The following is a 14923-nucleotide window of genomic DNA, read 5'->3' as shown; positions in this document are numbered from 1 at the left end:
GCGTTTACTTTCTATGGACGACAGTGGCAAAAGCAGCAGTATGGTCGCAGCGACACCACGGCGATGCGGCGGGAGGTGGAAAGAGCCACATTGCCAAGGCCGTAAAAAGGAACGCCCGCGAGCCTCTCCAGTCCGGCTGTGTTCACATACTGTCCCATACATTTTCTGGTCTTTCATCAGGTTGCTTTTGACGAACAAGAGTTATGCAATGTTGTGGTGCACTGTGCAAAAGTGGGTGTGCCAGTGTCCACCATTGTTGATAATCATCATCATCAACATCATCAATAACCGTCATTCCCACTAGTAGCAGGGATGCGGCCATCCAGGTTAGGGCAAGGTAGATGTGGGGGAACTCCTGCTTATGGAATTTCAAGCACTGTCCCATACACTTTCTGGACATTCAAACAATTACTTTCGACAAACAGACTGATGCGAGGTAGTGGTGCACTGTGCGACTAGTGGACGTACCAGTTTCGTTGGTGATCTGTGTCTTCTTGCTGCGCAACACTGCCGATGGTCTGGTAGATGGGCTGCGACGCATGTTGAGGTACTGGAGGCGGTGCCTGCTGTACCCTTGGCCCTGTCGAACCTGCGCATGTTGACAAATGCAGATGATTAAAAAAAAGCAGCTGTCGACATGATTATAAATGATCGCATTTACCCGAGAGTTGACGAAACTTCCTTAAAGGGGCCCTGCAACATTTTCCCAAGTAATCGTCTAATGGTTTCGTTAAAAGAGCTTACCTATTACCTCACGAATCGACTGCTGCAAAAATTTCTAGAATCCGTGAAGTACGAGAGGAGATACAGGGATTCGCTGCATGCTTTAAGCACTTTCTCTCTCCTTTTGTACCAGCGACTGAGCTAAAAGCTACGCAGCAGAGGGGGATGACAAGGGTGCAAGAAGATGCGCCCCTTCGTTCATGACCTTGAGCACTTTCTTCTCATTTTCCCTTCAAACATGCGGCTTACTTTCAGTGTGATTGCGCGCGCGTGCAGGCACGTGGTGGCATCTCGCGGCGGCGACGGTAACTATGCAGCTCACGATGCTCAAATCAGCCAACGGCCGTGGACTATGGGTATATGGCGAAGTAATTTGGGTATATGGCATAATATGCGGAGAGAAGAGCGAGCGACCAGTAGCCGACTTTGAGAATTCATTGTAGATTCCAGGCCACGTACTGTGCTACAATGTTTGCCTCACGTGTTCTCCGAAGTCTCGACTACCGATCTGCAGCGTTTCCTGACCATGCTGAAGAAGTGTTACAGGGCCCCTTTAATATGGCTGACTAACAGTTCATTTAAATGATTTTAAATCTTCAATGCTATGCATGGCCCACTATCATTTGGCACTAATTTGGCTCTGGCATCAGAGTCCTACCAACCAAAACTAAAAAGTAATTTGATCATTACCTTAGCTTGTATCAAGGGCCTCGCAGCAGAAAGGATGCATGGAGTCACAGAACTGCCACAACAGTTTAAGCAATGCACTTGCTAAGCACTAATCCCATGTGGTTGTCGCCTGTGCACTCCACAAAGGTGTGCAGAGATGACACCACTTTATAGCTGTACAAGCTATGCAGAGTGACGTTTTATGTCGCAAAATAAGTTAAGTGGGTTGCCTGTGTTACTTTTAAAAATCAAATTTTACATACTCTACGCTGTGTTAAATGGTGGTCGTGGAATGTATGTATGCATCAGTGTTGCGAAATGGGCGCCTCCATTCCATTCAAATTCCATTCCGGGGAATTATAACTTGCCGCAATTCCATTCCTTTCAATTCCTCGGAATGAAAAAAACTTAGTTCATTCCCACTCCGGGAACGGCTGGGCAGTTACCGTATATACTCGTGTAAGGGCCGCACTTTTTTTTTCGAAATTTTTGCTTGGTGCGGCCCTTACACGAATCAGGCCGATGACAGCTCACCAAAGGTCTGTACTGTATCCGCGACAGTAGCGGAGTGTAAGAGAGTCGCAAATGACATTCCAGGAATGTTTTTATTACGATTCCATTTCGCTATCGCTGTCCTCATTCTCGGAAGAGCTCGCCTCGGCGTCCTCCCAGAGACGTTCATCCTCAGCGCCGCTCATGCAGTTTGAAATTCCAGTCACCTTCAAGCTTTTCGCGACTGTTTCAAATGACACGGCACGCCACGCACTCAAAATCCACGCACACACTTGTTGTAGCGATGCCCGCTTCAGCCGTCCTGTAGGGGTCTTCTAATGATGGCCTCCAGCCATCCATTCCGAGTAGCATCGGCGAAATTCCGATTTAAACGGACGATTAACGCAGACGTCGAGCGGCTACAGCACACTTGTCAGTCCTCCAGGAATAACGGCCAAGTCCGTACGAGTCGTGGCGAGTCGGTTCTTGACGCGGTCCGTCAAATGGCCCCTGAAACTGTCCAGAACAAAGAGGGCTTTCTGTTGTAACAGGCCTCCAGGTCTGTTTGCCCAGACAGTCTTTATCCAATCTACGACGAGTTCCTCAGACATCCAACCCTTTTCCTGGGCACGTACGATGATTCCCTGAGGGAACTTTTCTTTAGGGAGAGTCTTTCGCTTGAATACGACATACGGCGGAAGTTTTCTGCCGTCTGCCGTGATGCACAGCATCACAGTGCATCTTTGACGTTCTGCGCTGGTCGTGCGCACAGACACACTTTTCGCACCTTTTAAATTCACTGTGGTGCTTTCTGGTGCATCGAACCACACAGGAGTCTGGTCCGCATTCCCAATTTGGGAGAGGTCGTACTCATGCTCCCTCCTGAGACCATTTACAAAGCGATGGAACTTAATCACATGGCTTTCGTACTCGCTTGGAAGCCTTTGACAAAGCGTTGTTCGGCGGCGGATGGAGAGCTGGTTACGGTTCATAAACCGCGTAGCCCACCCCCGACTTGCCTTGAATTGTGCCTGGGGTATTTCCATGTTGCAAGCGATGGCCAGGGCTTTCACGCGGATCATGTCAGTTGAGACGGCGTAGCCGTCCCTTCGAGTGTCGATGACATATTTGACAAGTTCGCCTTCGAGTTCCGGGTACTTGCACTTCTTTCCGCGAAATGCCTTTCGGCTCCTGTTGGTAGCGGCGAGGGCATCTTTCTGTTTCATCCAGCAACGCACGCGCTTCTCATCGACGTCAAATTTGCGTCCAGCTTCTCGCTTGCCGTGCTCCACGGCATATTAAATCATTTGCAGTTTAAAGGCTGCAGTGAAAGATCTCAAGTGCTGGCCCATCGTCCCTCACCTGCGATGGCTCAAACAGGGCTCACTACTACAGACAAAGTGACACTGACAACACCGATCTGAAGAAACACTGCCAAGCTACCCACACGATGCCAACGATGCGCGCCACACAAAGCAATAATGGCGCCGTCGAGGTCGGCGGAAGAAGATGATGATGATGATGAGTTGTGGCCGTACCCTTTAGATCGGGTGGACGCATGAAGCGGAAAAGCTGGCAGCGCCATCTAGCTGCAATTTAACTAACTACACTTTTCTGGCGGGACTTTATGAATTTTTTTTTCGAAATTACCCCTCCAAAGTAGGGGTGCGGCCCTTACACGAGTATATACGATAAATTCCATTCCTGTAATTCCTCAATGTAGGAAATGCATCTTGATAGTTTTATCGAGTTAAGAATGAACGCCCCATAAAGCTGATGTCACCAGATGCATTAAGAACAGCAAAAGTACACAAAACGCGTGACCAAGGTCGAGGGATAGTACCTTGGTGACATATGTCGTACAGTACAACCACCCTATTAATTCCCACAGGGGCACTTCTCCCGGTACCTATAGTATTTGCATGGTCAGCCTTTTGAACAAATGGTGATGTTTTAATATTGTTTCAGCTTAAATGCGTTAATGCTAAAATGACGAAATAGAGTATTTTTATGCTGACAAAAGTAGTGTTCAAGAAGATTAACATTAAGCAGTTTTGTCATGCCTCAGGAGCGGTTGTGAATATGGAGAAAACTAATATTTAGTTAATGGGGAACAAAACCCTCTAGATCTGCTGGTCTTAGCTGGAACAGTGCACCGCTTGGGCACCTTGTGCCTTTGCATCGAATACGAGCACTGGGCACGCAATGCTCGTCAGCACTCACGCTTGTCAATCACGCCTCGCAAGCATGGATGGGGTGAGGATAACTTTCTGTGTTCGCCTGCGTGCAGGTATGCAATGTCTTCCTTGTCGCATAGGCTATTTACGTGTGTCAGGTACTAGACTGCTCGTGAGATAAAGATCCGGCTGTGCATGGGGTATTCACCTCTTTCGTGTGGGGTATCAATGTGAACCAACGCACAGGGAGAATTGCGCTGGGAAAATACTGCTTTATTGTTAAACACGAGGCTCTGACTAACTAATGTTTGAAGTCTGAAAAACAGCGCGTAGACGAAAACATGCTCTATTTTCGGAAAAAGACGTAATTCCATTCCCATTCCATTCCGTGCAAAATGTACTTAATTCCGTTCCCATTCCATTCCTTCAAGCGTCGTCCCCATTCCATTCCAGGGTCGCGACAATGTGGAATGATTCCAGAGTCATTCCAATTCTGGAGTGGCAACTCCGCAACACTGGTATGCACGCACAAGAAGCTAAAGAGTTTTTGTCCCTCCGCCTGATCCTGCTTGTAGTTGCCCTCTTCAAACTCTCTGCATTATAATGGTCGTTACGATTACTTCATTATAATTATTTCTTGAGACCATACACTTTCTCTGAGCTGGCAAAAGCTGAGCAACGTATCGCGCAATGCAGATTTACAAGCTGTGACGTGAAAACAGGTATGATAGCTCATCTGTATCTCAACAGATATACTACCATGTACAAACAGAACACCAATATGGAAAGATGTACAGAAACTGTGCGACTGCAAGTAGCCATTTTACCCTTTCACTCATGAGAACGCGCCGCATGACAAAGTTTTGTAGTAAGGCCTTGATAACGTATCCCTTTAGAAATCTTGATATTGATTAACAATCCTTTATTCACCAATGCTGCCAAGAATTGTTATCAATATGCCACAGACCTTATAGATAATGTAATTTCAGCAGCAATACCTGCGACATCAGAAGAAAACATTCAATATAACCAAACCAGACATGCATGCTTAAGTGAAACAAAAGTCAGAAACATGTTTTCAGATACTTGTAGAATACAAAGTGTTAACCAATACACACAATTAAATTACATGAATTTGATTTTTTCTTGAACCTGCTGCATTTTATTACTGTCTCAAAAAATAAATAAAAAATAAGTGCTCCTACATTAAAAAACTGTTTACGAATTTACTAGAGCTGTGTGAATAGCAAAATTTTGGGTGCGAAGCGAATTAGAATATTGAAGTGCGAGTTCAAATCGAATCGAATATTTTTCGAATATTTCTAGAATATTTCTAGAATATTTTTCGAATACTTCGAAGCAAAATTGCAGAAAAAAAAAGAGAGGATTCCTAAGCATATTCTTATGAGATAGCAACATGAAAGTGTTCTTTTCGCTAGGTTGATGAAGCACTGGCGGGGTGGTGTTTCATAGTTGTCTTATCAAGAATGAGGCAATGTAGAGGCCGAATTGTATTTTTGTACATGACTTGGTGCAACCAAAGTGTTGCCGACAACACTTTACACGCGATAGGCAAAGATGCCCATTTCCTCAGCCTCTCCTCTTTCAACTTCTGTGGAAGCCCAACTGATGTGGCGGACAAGGGCGTGCCCCCTTCAAGTCCGGAGTTCCAAATCTGCCTCGTAGACGTCGATATAAAAGAACATCTGAAATTTTGGATGCTAAAAAGCTTCGCCTTCTGATTTTTCGGACTTCCTGCTCAAATTTTAGGTCCTAAACAGCATTAATTGAGCCCCCACCTCTGCCACATCTTTCATCTCCATGTTGGAACTAGCGTTTTATTGAGTGAATACATTTGCGACCGTAGCAGAGCTTGAAGGACAGCTTTGCCGCAATATCGGGTTGTGATGAGGTGAAGCATATTGAAAATCTAGGGACCACTTTTAATTGGACGTTGTCTTTTGGCAAAGTTTGACCGTAACGGAGGTTGAAAGGCAGTTTTGCCGTAATACAAGAGTGTAATGTGGTGAAGCATATTGAAAACCTGAAGGGCTCACTTTGAATCAGACATTGACTGTATTTGTTTTTGGGAAGTTCGAATAGTTCGAATAGTAAAATTCCAGTGCGAATCGAATCGAATAGCAAACACTATTCGAAAAATATTCGAAATTTCGAATATTCGCACACCCCTAGAATTTACTGTCTAGGACAGAGAGGTGAAAAGCAAATGCAAGCTGTCTTTCACCACTAAGGACGTTTTCAAGTGTGATGGGATAAACTTCCTCGATGACGGACTCACTGTTTTGGTTGAGCATGTCGATGGCCCGCAGCATGGCAACGGCAAAGTTGTCGGCGTCATCTTTACTGCTGAAGTTGAGGCCGTAGACTGTGCGGTTGTCGCGCCACTGGTGGAACGTGCCCGTCGCCTGGCTGTACTTGAGGCCCTTGAGGATGGCACAGTTTATCACCACCTGCAAATGTCCATTACACACAGAGTGTGCTCAAAAAGGCATCAGCACAACAAGAACGACCAGCAACCGCAAGTTATCAGCTAGTCAGTAATTGTTAAAAATGTTAGTTAAGACTCATTCATTCAGGTGTAGATTAAAAAAGTTGTTACCGGGTCAGTTGACGTACCATACTGCCACACGGCTTCTTTTTGTATTCCAAGTAACTGGCCTGTTACAAGTGTAACCACTGGTCTCTTCACAGGCCACGCCGGAATGTTTGCTAACTTCCCCGATTATTTTAGACTCTTCTGACAAGGTTACGTGCAAATGCGAAATAGAGTTTATTCTGGGACTTACGTGGCCATCAAAATAACACTGGAATGGTCGATGCGACATGTATAAGTGAAGATGCAGCTTGGCCACTGGTCACTTTTTTGACAACCGTCGATTGTGATCGTTGCTACCGTTGTGCTTCAGGCGTTACTTCCTTTTGCTGGGCATAAGTTCGCCCAATAAACAGTTCGATCTTTTTCAGCTTGAGTTCTGTGTACTTCACCTATCACGACAATGTGACAACGTAGAAAAAGAAGGGCCATAACTATGTCAGCTATATTTCAGTTTAGCTACATAACAGTGAGACGAGGTTTATTGAAGAGCGCTGTTGGACTGGGTGTCGAGCACGCGCCGTGGTGTATTTCCAAGATGTACTTATGTGTTAACTGTGTGGAATAAAAGTTATTTGCAAGCCTGCACATGAATTTGTTTCGTGTATTATTTTGCGGTTGTTCACTCTTACAGTTCAAGAATTTTTGCTAATTTACTCAGATATGTATCTATATACAAGATGTATCATGCCAACAGGATGGAGCAAAAGGAAACAGGCAATGTGTTTTTTCCGACAAGGCCAAAATCCCGAGTCATCAAATAGGACAAGCAGTGGGCTAGCGAAACAATCGAAAAACAGTTCAATACAGTGTGCATCAATGTGCAAGCGAGTCCATCAATAATGTAAAAACAAAAGAATGATATTGGAATGTTTACAAACTTAATTCTGTGCAATAGTTATAACTGCAATTATCCCTGTATTTCAATGATAACAATGCAAAATTGTTGCCCAGCAATGATAATGCATTGTCTACAATGTCTTTGTGACTGGCGGCAGAAGTTGAGTCTGTCTCCCTCACCTCATGGTCGTGCAGCTTCCGGCCCACGATGCGGAAGGTGCCGTTGACCGTGTGTTGGTAGATGTGCACCTTGGAGAGGCCGCTCGATGAGCCACTGGGCACCCACTTCTTGTTGTGGTCATCGTACACCAGCACAGCCGCCCGGGCCGACGCCACAGACTGCTCACTGCACGCACAAAGAAAAAGACACAAAAGCACGGTTAAACTTGTCTTACTAGTGTTCGCATTTCAGATTAGACACCGAGTGTCATCCCACCACCAGTTATGACCAGATGTAGGTTTAGAACTTGACATATCGACACGAATGTTTGGCACGGTTTAACGAAAAAGCTCCCTCGTGAACTCTCTAAGCAGTATGTTGCTGCTTTTTTCAACAATTGATGATGATGGCAGCTAAAGGATTACAGCAAAAAAGTACTATAAGCAATGTGCGATAACATGAGGAACATTGAAATAATCGTGAAATGTGGCAATGAGACACAGACATGAAACTTGTCAGAGAGCAGTAGCAGATACGTGTGAATTGTTTGCCAGTCATTTACAGCAGAGGAAGAGTCCACTCACTGTAGAAATGAAACTTTGCGGTACCTAATGTAGTCATCAGACACTAAGGAAGGTATGGCAACAGAGGTACTTTGTAAAGATTCTTACAGGACCACATTCGGATGATTATAAGTGGAGTTCATGTAAACACTAAGTATGCACATCACCACGCGCTACTGATGCCTCACGTGACCAGCTATACAATCCTGTCACACGGGTTCTAATGCACTCAGGCAAAGTAAGTGAATGCCTTACTGAACGACGATATTGATGATTTTGCAAAATGTAAAGTTAGTGCAAATTCCATAGCACTACACCTATACGCAATAGTAATATTCGATGTGACACACGGTACTGATATCGAAAAATCACAGCCTCAGGAATGAATGTTAAGCTGATAACTTTCGCAGACAATGGTATTTGTCATGCTCAATCTCTGCCAGATAAATGTGGGAGCTCATTTTGTGACACACTCGCTGGCACATGTGTAAACACATTGTGCTGCGAGTGCACAGCTATAGCACTGATAAAGCCATTCATGTCTTGACTTATTGGCGAGTTACTTTCGGCTCCAGTAAGAGTCCAAAATTTTGTGCAAGCTTAACTTCCATTTGTGTTACTCTCTGTATTCTTTACAGCACAGATGGCAGACATTTCATTAACAGCTAGTGCAAGCACAAAACAGATGAAAATCTATTCTGGGGGCTCACAGGTCCCAACATGTCAAACATTGGAAATGACTCCGAATGGTCGTGAATGCAAGGGAAATGGTCTGCTAATGTCGCAGTGCAAGGACAATGGCAGAGTAGAACATGCAGAAATCAATTTTGGCTCTCTAGAAAAATCAAGCATTTCGTGATCTATAAACAACCATAACAATGCCACTTTCGCTGGTCTTCTTCGCGTTAATTGCATGTACAGCATCACACAGAAACGAAACAAAGCTTGTTCTTATGCCAATACAGAAAAACTTCAGAGACTTCGTATTACTCCAAACCTCACCAGGGCTCAACGACAATGACATCATTCTTGGAGCCCTGAAAATTCTTCCGCATCTCCCGCACACGAGAGGTCATCCTTTTTAGTCCAGCCGACAGTGAACAGGTCCGTCGAGACAAAGCACCTCACACGAAGTGGACGACAGCCAGAAAAGTGTATATCCTCCGCTTTGGACAACTAGTGCACCACGACCCTCACAACACCACAAGCACAGGATAGGCCACTGCGAGAAGGCATTGGCAACTGTAGCCAACAAAGCCGAAACACGGCACACGCGGATCCTTCGAGTCGAATGTGACACTTGTCAACTCCCAACCACGACGACGACACCGAGGGCAAACCCCATCCCCTCCCCCTCTTTCTTCTCAGACGTGCTAATTAACCAATTAGGAAGCGGCACCGTAGACGCTCGCCGCTCCGTCACGGAAGACCAGGGCCGAGGCCTTGAGTCAAGGGCAAAGGACGGATGGATGGAGGCGAGATCGGCTCCTCGGTTCGGCGGCTCCAGCGACAACGGACCGCGGAGGCGGTGTTGTGCCGAGCGCGCGCGCGCTCGCTACGTAGAAGCAAGGCACAACAATCTTGCCGAGTCAGCGCGCTTCACGGAGCTACGTCGGCAAGAGGAGGGGGGGGGTGCAGCGCAACTAAGCGAAACAGAGTAATGCGCGACTGGCATACACGCGTAAATATATAAAACGACGCCGCTGGCAAAGCGGCATGTGTTTTTCATCGGGCCCTGCAGCCTGCTCGTACGATTTGCTTGAGATACATCCAAACACTACAGGAACGGTGTCGTGGGGTCCTAGAGAAGGTGATGATGTCAGTGCAAAGCAATGTAGAGGAGAAAAGAAATCAAAATGAAAATGCGACGAGCGTTTCGACGATGCGTGCAAACGAACAACTTCAGTCGTAGGTTCTAATAGAAGGGGCCGCCTTGGTTGTTTGTAGGCGCGAAAACTTTCTCAAGGGCGAAGCACAGCTTCGATAACAACTTCTATACTGCGCAGTGTGTACTAGTAAACCTAACAAATGTAGCAAACGAACAAAATGCAGCGAAGCAAATGCAGTGCGTTCAAAGAAGGCCATCGCGCCTTTGGCACCGTCGTCTGCTTTGTTCTCGATAGCAGACGAAAACGGGCGCAGATGCTGACGACGACGATGGTTCGTGCGCCCGATTGGACGGCCCCCTTTCGATTGTGAACGAAATGGAGCGTTGGGCGCAGGTGCAGCTCGCGGTCCGCAAGTGCTCAGACGCGAGCTGAAGAACAGCGCGTCTGTATGCATAGCCACCATATAGCGTCTGGCACTTTAACAATCCATCCGCGGGGAAGTGAAGCTAAGCCTATCTAGGGGGCAGCAGCGCTGCTGCGTGTGGCGACACCTCGTGGGGCTGTATTCCTGTATGGTGGCTAGAGGGGGAAGTGTGACGGGCGCTGTATCCCCGCCGTGGGAGAGGGATGCGCGGAACGCAATGAAAGTTCTGGCCGCCGCAAGGGGCGCTGGTGTAGTAGTAGGTGCTCGCGCTCGCCGCGCTTCCTTTGGATCGTCTGGGCTCGTTCGTTCTCTCTGTGCTGCGCCGTCACCATGTTCAGATGCCTCGCCTTCGCTGTCGTCGTTTTTTTACCCGCCGCTGTACCCATGTGTTCTGCGAACCATGCCGTCAAATCGCCAAGTACTACATGCTTCGTCCCTGGCTGTAAAGGCGGGTATAGATCATGCTCAGAGAAGCTTTCGGTCTTTAAAGCCCCGAAGGATCTCTCGAGGCGAGAGCAATGAGGTCGAAATATTCAGCGGACTGACAAAGAGCTGACGAGGGACAGCGTTGTTTGCGATCGGCACTTCGACGTGAGTGTCATCGAAAGCACATACCAACACATTATAAACGGTGAGGTTGTTGAGATACCCCGCGTTTGTCAGAAGACGCTGTGCCTACGGTGTTTCCGGACGCACCGAAGTACTTTACCAAAAAAAAAAGAAAAGCAGACAGGAGTGTCCAAAGGGAGCGCCAAAAACTTGAAGTTGAGGAGGGTCAAGTAATTTGACCTCTTAACATGATAGGGAAGTATGTGATAACAAATGTCTGACATAATTATGGGATGACAAATGTGTGATAAATAAACACGTTTTACCATTTCCCTTGCGTGTATTTAGTACGCATCTAAAGGCGTAAGTTAACAGAAATCATTGATCCTTGCATAGATATATCGCTAAAATAATAAAATAATATGTTCAGTCTCAAAGAGCCTCCAGCTGCAGCATTCCGATCTCCACTTCAATTTTTTCAAGGAAAAGAAGCCGGAAAGTGTAAACGCTTTGAACATTTCGCGCTCAAGAGAACCCCATACAATACAGAGGAAATGAAGGGGGGGAAGTGGGTGCGGAAAAAAAAAAACGAACAGTTTACACTTCACCAAGGGGAAAAAACACTTTAAAGTCAGCTGAGCTATGCAGCCGAGCAAGTGGTTTAGTTCAACTGAAGCAGACTATAAATATGGTAAAAGAAGCGCAAAAGGAACACGATAATAAGAACGACACAGGACCAGCGCTGAACAGTTCAGCGCCTGTCCTGTGTCGTTCTTCTCGTGTTGCCATCTTGTTGCGCTGCTTTCACCATGAAAATCAACCAACTAGCCCAGTTTTTGCACACTGTTGCAGATTAAACATGTCAAAGCAAACCGATATTAAGAAACATTTAAATATGAAAACCTGGAGGCACGCCAGTTCCGTCTGATTTAAAAGCATTCTTGGTTTTCTTTTTTTCCCTCTTGCTTAACACCGCTAAGAACTTGCAACACATGCTTCTTAGCGAAACAAACACGTAGCGCCTTTAACAGCACGGGCGCGGGGTATAAGCGATTATTAGAAACAAGTGAAACTAACGTCTAGCAGCCATACGCAAAGCAGTCAAATGCCGCCGCAAGCACCTACGGCGCAGGTAGCGCCACCTGGTGTGACCGCCATCTTTCATTGGGAATTCGTACAGCCCTCCGCTCTCGCCCGTCACACTTCCCCCTCTAGCCACCATAATTCCTGTGTACCGACCAACGTTTCTAGAACTTTGGTACTGACTAGGTATGACATATCAGTACGCCCTTGTTAGGTATCGGTATGATAACTTCTAAGCATTAAAAACGAGGTACTTAGAAAGAGGATTCCTAGAAGAAAAAAAATCTTGAATGACAAATTCAGTAATTAGGCAACCAAATGAATTCAACATTTAGGCCAAGGATGTAGCAATTATAACGTAAATTGAAATGAAGTGGACGGAAAGCCCCCCTTTCCGCCGGTGGGATGCGAACCCCCCCCCCCCCTCCCCCCCCCAATTTGAAGGTTGTGGGTTCGGATCCCACCGACAGAAAGGGTAAATTTTCGTTCGCATTAATTAACTTCAATTTACGCCACAATTACTACACTACACAGTTAAAGTCAACGAATAGTGTTCCCTATGCTTTTTTTGGCCTAAATGTCTGTTGAATTCGTTTGGATGCGTCTAAAAAAGAATTGAGACCCTCGAAAAAAAATTCCCCTTCTTTCGTAACTTCCGTACTTATCCCGCACAACATCACAGAAATGCCCCTTGCTGTATGCGTCCGCCTGTACTTGTCCGTATTTGACTGCGGAAGCAGATCGCCCCAATTATCCACGCACAGATTACGTATGTAAAATTTGTCCTACTGCGCATGCGACTAGGGCAAGGTGAGAACGCATGCTATGACATGATTACCACATAATGTACTGATCACGAGCTACAGTCTGCCCGACTGAAGGCCATACCGCACATCCACCGAGGTGGTAACGCCGTGCTACCATATACGGCGGCAGCCTATATTTCCTTTGATGAATCTACATATAGGAACGCCGTATTAATTGCTCGCAAAAAATGAAACCAAAGGTTAGATTTATCTATACGTTTTATGTAAGCGCAAGCAAACCGCTCTTACGTAACTTTCAAAAGGCTGTCAAGCAATAATAATAAATAATAATAACAACAACAATAATAATAATAATATCTGGGGTTTAACATCCTACGATATGATTATGAGAGACGCCGTAGTGCAGGGCTCCGGAAATTTCGACCACCTGGGGTTCTTTTAACGTGCACCTAAATCTAGGCACACGGGCCTCGAACATTTTCGCCTCCACCGAAAATGCGGCCGCCGCGGCCGGGATTCGATCCCGCGAGTCACGAATGACGTCAATGGAAAAATAAGAGAATATGGCACAATTCTTGTTTTCAATTCTTGTTCAATTCTTGAAGAATTGAGGCTAATGGCGCTTCTTTGCACGTTGCAAAGTCATTCGTACAGCGGTCATCATCATCGTCGCCATCAGCGGCGGCACATTTTAAGTCGATTGCATAGAACATGGACCCTAGCAATGATCTCCAACGTATACCCTGTCCTACGCAGTCAGTGAGTTTAAAAACTAATGCCAAAGCGCTCCTTCAGACGGGACGACTTATTGTACGGCGAATTGGCGAACAATAAGCGCTAGCGAGCGAACTCTCAAGAAAACACGCAAAAGATTACGAGGACAAGATAAAATATAGAAGAAGATGCGTAGGCGCGAGTGCAACAAATCGGTCTACCCTCACTTCTGAGACATATAGGTTGTACAAAGTTGATCTACAAGTTAAGCAAGTGAGATTGAATTCTGGGGCGAGCTCCAGATGATCTGCCTACCGGAACCCCGTCGCCACAGCGTGAGCGAGCGAGTTGTTTTGAGAAAGACGATACACCTATAGACGCGAATGGCAGAAGGAGAACACGGGGAGCGCTTGAACATGCAACGCAAGACATATCATACCGTCGAGACGTCATCCGGCCGGCCGACCGCCTATAGCAGCAACACGCTCAAAATGACGTCGCTGGATACCGCGCAGTCCCGGCAGCAGCAGGATGCAAACATTTCACGAGATACGAACCACGAAGGCGCACGCGCAGCACGGTGACGTCACAAAACAAGCGCGCACAAACCACACGTGCAACGCGTGACGTCAGAGAGGGCACCGCGGGTATCTAACGGTTCATGACAGAAAAAAAAAAAGGGGGGGGGGGGGAAGGATTTGAATTTCAAACAGTACGCACCGCGGAGTCAATTAGAACAAAGGGGGCGGCCAATCGACACAGCTCCTGCACAGCAAGACGCCGTGACGTCAGCGGAAGGAGAAAACAGCTTGCGAACGGACGCATCAAATTTATATGAGAATTGTGCACAGATAACAGATAATCCCAGCGCGACCGTCATGAGGCCTTCATGACGTCACTCAGCAAATGTCCCAGCGTTCGAAGGAATAATAGCTGTTCTGTTTCCAATACGGCGATGACGTAAGACGAAGCAGGCGACCAGATGCTCTCAAGCAAATTAGAGAGAGAGAGAGAGAAAAAAGGATTGTGTTCGCCTTTTCCAAGAAAACTTCACAAAGAGACGCATGCGGGCTCCCACGTGTGTGTAAGAAAGGACCAAAACAATGCATTGGACAGTTTCACCGCTTTGCAAAGCAAGAAAAAGAAACTGAGTAAGCCTGCGCGCGCGAGAATACTGTTCTTGCGCGCGCATCCTTTCTCGCTTTGCAGTTGGGTAGCTCAGGTTGAATCTTGGGTAGCAATTCAGAACGCAACGCAATCCTCCTTTACCGTCATATAACGAACTAGACCTATGCTCACGCTTTTGAAATGGGACGCCG

General features: G+C 46.4%; 1 protein-coding gene across 6 annotated transcripts in view; it reads right to left on the bottom strand.

Annotated features, from left to right (window-relative positions):
* LOC119374595 (protein enabled) overlaps nt 1-14923 on the bottom strand; it is a 121272-nt gene that overhangs the window by 24891 nt on the left and 81458 nt on the right. For 4 of the 6 annotated variants that reach the window (XM_049420384.1, XM_049420381.1, XM_049420379.1 and 1 more), the window contains exons 2-4: nt 7696-7861; nt 6361-6532; nt 469-589 (exon numbers count right to left, since the gene is read on the bottom strand). In XM_049420384.1, coding sequence (XP_049276341.1) covers nt 469-589; nt 6361-6532; nt 7696-7861 — 459 coding nt within the window. Of the gene's footprint in view, nt 1-468; nt 590-6360; nt 6533-7695; nt 7862-9240; nt 9454-14043; nt 14073-14923 lie in introns of those variants that run through there. The other 2 variants (XM_049420383.1, XM_049420380.1) reach the window with 2 other exon arrangements.

This window comes from Rhipicephalus sanguineus, chromosome 11 (assembly GCF_013339695.2).
Source record: "Rhipicephalus sanguineus isolate Rsan-2018 chromosome 11, BIME_Rsan_1.4, whole genome shotgun sequence".
Lineage (NCBI taxonomy): Eukaryota > Metazoa > Arthropoda > Arachnida > Ixodida > Ixodidae > Rhipicephalus > Rhipicephalus sanguineus.
This window is presented reverse-complemented; position numbering and strand designations above follow the sequence as displayed.